The sequence below is a fragment of the Zalophus californianus genome, chromosome 14, assembly GCF_009762305.2.
Source record: "Zalophus californianus isolate mZalCal1 chromosome 14, mZalCal1.pri.v2, whole genome shotgun sequence".
Taxonomy (NCBI): Eukaryota; Metazoa; Chordata; class Mammalia; order Carnivora; family Otariidae; genus Zalophus; species Zalophus californianus.
In genome coordinates this window covers 4678473-4685710 of record NC_045608.1, presented here as the reverse complement: position 1 = coordinate 4685710, position 7238 = coordinate 4678473, and the positions used below count along the sequence as shown (strand labels likewise).

At 45.3% G+C, this 7238-nt stretch overlaps 1 protein-coding gene across 1 annotated transcript; it reads right to left on the bottom strand.

The window, feature by feature from the left end:
- Positions 1 to 6296: 6296 nt before the first annotated feature.
- Positions 6297 to 6832, bottom strand: LOC113912695 (60S ribosomal protein L12-like). Its single transcript, XM_035724039.1, has one exon. The coding sequence runs from the start codon at positions 6792 to 6794 to the stop codon at positions 6297 to 6299; it is 498 nt and encodes a 165-aa protein (XP_035579932.1). The 5' UTR covers positions 6795 to 6832.
- Between the last annotated feature and the right edge of the window lie 406 nt (positions 6833 to 7238).

Below are 7238 nucleotides of genomic sequence, written 5' to 3'. Positions count from 1 at the left end.
TTCAAAATACTCAGTATCCCCAAGTGGCACATTTTGGGGTGGCCTGCCCTTGGCCCTTCACTAGCCTCCTCCCTGTCTACTGTAGCTGGCTCATACCTTAATGTAGTTATCTATGGTGGTAGCTCCCTTCTGTGGACAGGTTCTCTACTTAGCTTTAGTGAGTAGGGAGGGAAAAAAGAAAAACTTCTCAAATCTTCTTCTTCTTAAAAATAATCAGCCTAAAATTATCTACATACCAAAGAGACACATTTTGGGTTGGCAAATTTTGCTCCGTTACACCATCTATTAAAGATTTCCTAGGACCATTGTATTTTTAATAACGTTCACCTCTTTGCATTAGAATTTGTTTTACAACTATGGGTCCATTTTTACTCCTGGCTCCTAGATGGTCCTGCCATGTTTCCTAGTGTTAGGGCATTGGTCAGTGCTATAAGATACCCTTCCATCATCCAACACAACACAGGAAACTTAGGAAGGAGTCATGCCTCTCTCCATGCAATCACTTCCCCACACTGTGGCTCTCAGCAATGCTGTATTCTATAATTTAAAAATGATGAAATTTAAGGAAGCAGCTTAGTAGTACTGAACCCAATTATTGGACATTTTTTCCCTCCCCCAAATAGTGAAGTTACAAGACAGGAGAAAGTTAAACATGAGGGATGATGCCTGGCAGACAGAAGTAGCAGCTGAGAGCATTCTGAGCCTGACTTGCATGTGACTCCCCTCAACTCAGTTTCTTAAATGACCAGAAAAGCTACTTTCTGGAAAAAAAAATGTGTGTTTGGGAAATGAGTCATTGTTCCCATATGATACATAGTGACTTTTATTTTTATCATCAATGCAAAATCTGATTTGTATGCTAAATTATTAATACTTTTCTCTCTATATTTTGGGAAATGTTTTAATTTTGAAGATGAAAAAGCACCATTTAAATGGGGGAAATAAATTACTGAATATGAAAATATCTCTAACTAGGGAACGGAATTGCTTATCTGCCAAAGACATGTGTCAAAAATAAGGAAACATATCAAAACAGCTAATTCACCTGTCAGATTAGTATTTTTGATAGGCTGCATATTGCTAATGGAAAAAATAAAGGAGCATTTTTTTAGCTTTGGGTGAGTTCGTGAGTTTAATTTCCCTACTTCTTTGGAAACATGATTTTCCTCTGTGCAATTGCATAGCTGTCCAATCGCTTCTAGAGATGAGTTAAAGCAGCTCATAGTAGCAGAGATGGGAGAGAAGGAGCTGCTTCTTCACTCCTCTGACGGTGGGTCAAAGCTGTGTGAATCTCGGGGACCTACTACAACAGCAGGAAGAATGTCGGTCTGGGGATATTTGAAAAGAGGGCATCTGGCTGGAGTAAGAATCCCACGCTGAGAAAGGCTGTGCTGTTATTCTACCTGGGGCAGAAGCTTGGAATGTAGAAGCACCCAGTGGGGAAAGTGACACTTGGCGCCAAGGAGATTGAGCGTGGGTAGGAAGAGCAGAGGGGTCTCTGGGGAATCGTGCAGGCATCCGTAAGAAAAGCAGTCAGCTTTCAATACCTGTCAGGTCCAGGGGTTGTAAAGCCACCTTACCACAATGTTTAACCAGGAAGAACATGCTCACTCCGTGCCCCTCCCTGGGGGGTAAAAGCCTTTGCTAGGGGAAGAAGGGGCAATGCTCAACAGGGAGAGATACAGATCTAATCAGGGAAAACATCTTATTCACGCCGTTTTTATTTATACAATTAATATAATTATTTCCAAATTATACATTGAGGCTGTATTATCTTAAAGATAAGACCGAGCATATAAGAGTGTATTAGAGTAATAGTAACAAACATAAGAAGTAAACCTTCTGATCTCAGTGCACTGACATAAGAGAATTCTTCCCCTCCTCCTCCTGGCTCTCGGAGGTCCTTCCAGGTCGGTATCAAGAATCTGGTTCCTTCCATTTTCTGTATGTGTTGATAGGAAAGAGAAAGCATAAAGTAGACACTCCCACTTCTTGCACATGTTGGCTCAGAAGGGACACATCCCTGCTGCTCACACCCGGTTGGTGACAACTATTTGCACATCCCCATCTAGATGCCAGTGGGTGGCAAATGCCATCCCAGGCTGGACAGCTGCTTCTCTGTGACAACTCACACGTTGGGAGAGGCAGTACGCATTTTTGGCGGAGAGCAACCTCTCTACATCAGAAAGTGTGAGCTCTAAACCCCTGGGACTTCCTAGTCCGTCTGCAGGAGAAGAGGACAAGTCATCCTTCTGAGCAGAAAGAAAGGGAGGGGAAGAGACAGAGAAGAATCACTTCTCAGATCACTTCCCTTAAGTCCCAGTGGCCCAGCGTGGCAGGTGCACCTGACACAGGGGCTCCCGAGGGGACACGACAGGTTCCCCCGGGAAGCCACATGAGGGGATCAACACAAAGGAGTGTTGTCTAAGCAGAGGATTCTGAGTTGAAGAGAGGCTAGCCAGACATCTAGGCAAACACGACACCTGTGGAGAAGCCGCAGAGATAGGAGACAGCATGACGCATTCTGGGGTCGGTGTGTTACCAGGCAGAAGCCAAGTGATGATGGACCTTGCTACCCCACCAGCCTCTGGGGCTTTAGCCTGAGGGCAATGGAACCCCACTGGAATGGTGGTGGCATAATTAGATTTGCATTTCCGGAAGACCCCAGGAGCTGCAGGGAGAAGGGCCTGAAGAAGGCAGGACTGATGGGCGGCCCCCTCGGGTCACAAGACTCCAAACCCCCAGCCCCGCAGCAGAAGCCAGCTGAAACTCACCCTCTCTCTTTACTGGCTGGTGTTTCACCTTGGTAGTACTTGAGGTTGTGTAGACGTATCACCACGTCTCCTTCTCAGTTCAAAGCTCAGAAACAGTTAACTTGCCATTGCCATTGACTTGCCATAAATTGTTCTTCATTGTGGGCTTCGGTAGACCCCACACAGATTAAGTCAGCGGTTAGCAGGAGCTAAGATCAAGGTTCAGCCACTGAAGGACTCATCACAGAAATGGAATTCAGTTACAGGGGACTCTCTCCCTCCACACATGCAAACTTAGAGCCATACATTTATATGCATAGAGAGAAGCTGGAGAGAAGGAATGACATACCAGGTGTGAAAAAATGTACATGTATCAAGTGAAAAAGGGATTAACTGGTTTTCTTGTCCCTGCAACGACTTAAAAAAAAATATATATATATATTTTAAGTCATCTCTGTGCCCAACGTGGGGCTCAAACTCATGACCCTGAGATCAAGAGTCGCATGCCCCTCCGACTGAGCCAGCAGGGCGCCCCCCTGCAATGTCTTTTTTCAAAAGGGTTCAGCATGGAAGCAAGAGAGGCCGGCCATCTTTCTTCAGGCCCCACGCATGCAGGGGCTGGCCCCACACAATGGGCCATGGGATGCATGAGATAGTCAACGACCAAAGCAGGACTGTAATTGAACAGATCTGTCAGTGAAGCCCAACTCTCCTGTAAAGTCACTGGAGATCTTATCTTTAATTGAAATGTCCACATCGAGTGCAACGGCTGTAGGAGCATCATGCTGCACCCCTCCTTTTCCAGCTGGAAGGCCCGATTCCTGAGCACGTGGGACCAGCTGTTCATGGCTTCCTTCACTGTAGTCTTTGTGCCTCACGGGACATCCCCACATCTGGGGGCAGCGGGGGTGCTCTGCGTGAGCACACTGCTCCGAGGGATCTGAAGGACAGATGTTGAGCCCCATGGACTGGAAGACGCAAAAGTCTCTAGGACAAATGTCATTGTGTGAGTGTCAAATTGGGATCATTAAATATTGTAATCCATATTGCATGTGTTAGTTTTGCCTCGTGTCATTGGAAAAGAAAGGCCTGTTACTGCAGGCATGTGTGTATTTATATACATGCACATGCTGTGTTTTACACATTATGTACTTATGATGAAATTAATTTTAACTTGAGGCATTATGATATATAAATATTCATAACTATGATTGGTTGGTGGGTTAAAGACCTAAATTTGGTGATAAGAAAAATAAAACAACTTTGAGATTCTTGGGCAAGAAGGATGAGCCTGGCCATCGGGTAAGCCACTTAGCAAATATTGAAAATTTGGCCCCAAGGAAGTCAACCTCATCAGAGGTCCCTTCAGCCAGCTTCGCTGTTTGGAAGCATGATGGAGAGAAACCTGTAAGATTCTCTCTCAGTGAACCATATTTCAAAGTGATTCACTCCCTGAAAATGTCCTTTATTCTGCTCCCTCCAGGGGTGAATAGGGCCCAACACCCCATGAGACATGAGGCTGGAATCCCCCAAATGAGCCCATTTCCCTCATTCTCCAGTCTTTGAGGGCGTGGCAGACAGTGATGGCTTAATCAGAGAATGACTCTCCTTCCTTCCTTCATTCATTCAGTCAAAAAATCTTTGCTGGACATTGAATATATCTGAGCCTGATTTCATATTCTGAGTAGACAGACATGCACAACACTATCCCTGTTCTCAAGAAGCTTTAGTCTACTGGAAAAGATCGGAGTTTGTGCTGTACTGACCTTGAGAAGTGTTGCATGATCAGATAATAAAAGCACCTACTCTGATACCAAATTCTAGTCCAACCCTGCACTGGCTGTGTGATCTTAGGCCAATCACTTAAGCTCTATGGGCATCAGTTTTCTTATGTGTAAGCCACGTGCACTAACAATAGCCTACATCCTAGTATGGTGGCCGAGGTGATTTATATACAGCCTAGTTGGCCTCATGGTGAGTGTTCGGTGAACATTATAATTTCTATCTCTCTGGAGTACGTAGAGCCTCAATTCGTGATTCACCAAGGGGCAGGGGCCAGACAAAACTCTGCAGGAGGATGCATATATGTCTTAGCAATTCACTTGACTATGACAAAATAGTTAAATAATAAGGCATATTTAGTAAAACCTTGTTTTTCTAATACAATCTAGAGAAGGTGCAAGTCTATATATGCTTTGCGGGAATATGTAGAATATCGCAAGAGTTCTCAGAGGGAGCCTCTCCACCTCTGCCCGAAGCCGGACGGAGGAGGGAGAATCGAACATCAGGGCATTTGCGTGTTTTGGCAAAGAAGGGCACCGGTTAAGTAAAAAGTTGGGGAACACCAGCCTAAACCTATTTGGATCAAGGAAGTCCTTAGAAATAAAGTTAGTGGCAGAGATTTCAAGCATGGTTGCTGAACAAAGGAACCAGAATTTGGGGCAGGAGTTATTTGGGTGGTTCTGTCCTATGGCAGGGGGTCTTCTGCCTGGGGGTATGGCCGATTTTGAGAAGTAAGGGACACAGCTGTCAGGATAAATGAAACAGTTCCTATCTCTCTTGCTCACCATGCCACACCTCCTGGCAATAGGTACCCAAGCTTGGCTGACCGTATCTGGGCCTTACCCTTGGCTCCTGTGAGTGGAGAGGAGTGAAGTTTCTTTATTTAGGCTGAGTCTAAAGCATTAATTTTGTTTCAACCACAATGGTATTTATTACTTGCGATTGCTGGCGCTTGCCCCTAAGAAATGGTCGTGCCATTGTGGACCATGGTGTCCTTGTACAAGATGGCGCACTCACCAAGACACCTGGGATTCATGAGTCTGGCAGCCCTGTCCCTTACCTTTAAAGTCTTTTCTGTAACTTTGAGGATGGCAAAGGCCAAAGAGACCCTTGTGAATAGCCTGGCTTTCCATACTGATTTGTATTCATGGGAATGGCATCTGCAAGTACAAGCTGACATTAACAAAAAAAATATAAGACTTTGAAATATGCATCACTCTTACGACCTGAAATCCACCTAATGCCGAAATATTTTTGTGCTCTTGCTTTTGCCTTGATCCGATTAGTGTTTCTCAGCCCGGGCTGCACAATGGAATGAATAATCTTAAGAGCTTTTAAAAATCATCATCCCTGGGACTCAGCCCCCAAAATTCTGATTCAGTGGTTATGAGATGAGATCCAGTAAATGATACAACTAAAAAACTTCTTGGGTGATTATAATGGGCAGCCAGAGCTGAGGACCACAGGCTAACTCTTGTGATTTTTGCAAGGAAGATTCATCATTTGAGTTGGAATATGTGTCTGGGCAGCTTCATGTCCTGACAGGCTATGGAGGTTTCTCCCATGCCAGAGTGTGGCAATGACAGAACACTTGAGATACACTCCGTCCTGGTCATTTCATATGAGCATCAACATGCACCTGTCACCTGGGTTATGACTAGTGGCACAAGATCCTTCAGAGTTCGGAACTCTGGAGATGTACTTCTTTTTTTTTTTTTTTGGTTGTCAAATGATCCTTTGTTGAAACATTTTCCTTTGTAGTTAACTAGCCGGGCATCCCAGCGCACCACTGTTGATGTCATCTATGATGTCATGAGGGTGGCGGCCATCTACATTGCAGCCCACAGACTGGGCAGTCCCCAGGATCTCTTTAATGGTTCCAGAGAGTTCTCTCGCTAAAGATCGGTGTCGCATCTGTTGGGCAATATTGACAATCTCATCAAAAGTGATATTGCCACTGTGCTTAATGTTTTTCTGCTTCTTTCTGTCTCTTGGTGGTTCCTTGAGGGCTTTGATAACCAGGGCAGAGGCAGAAGGTACCACTTCAATCTGGGCCTGTCTGTTCTGAATGGTCAGTTTCACTGTAATCCTTAGACCCTTCCAATCACCGCTTGCCTTGGCGATGTCATCACCAACCTTTTTTGGAGACAGACCCAGCGGGCCTATCTTCGGGGCCAGGGCAGACGTGGCACCGACTTCGCCACCGGTGCACCTCGGGTACACGACTTTGATCTCGTTGGGGTCGAACTTAGGCGGCATGGCGGAGGTGGCTGGTGTCGGGTGAACCCGGATTCGGGACGACTGAAGAAAGTTGCACCTTTGCCTCCCCGAGCCGAAAGCCAAAAGCCGGAGATGTACTTCTAACGATAAAATAAATGTTCTGGTGTCAAAGTCATGCCATGGGGTAGGAAAGTAAATTATAGCTGTGGGTTAAGTTTAACAATGGGCAAAATAAACCAAAAAGTGAGGGGAGGGGGACATCAAATTTTCCGTGCGCTGGACTGGAGTAGTCTTGTGAGGCTACGGGAAAATGGCCAATTCTCGTTAATTAGGATTCTCCCCATCTTAGGGCTCCCCTCATCTCTTGTGGCCAAGGGTGTACAGAAGAAGCAAGCTCACTAAAAAGGAGTTCTAATGATTTCTAAAAAAATTATGGTGATTGAAAAACATTAGGGGCACCCAGGTGGCTCAGTCGGTTAAGTA

Bases quoted from the DNA above. Each gene is read 5' to 3' on its own strand.
- LOC113912695 (XM_035724039.1), bottom strand. From the start codon at position 6,794: ATGCCGCCTAAGTTCGACCCCAACGAGATCAAAGTCGTGTACCCGAGG.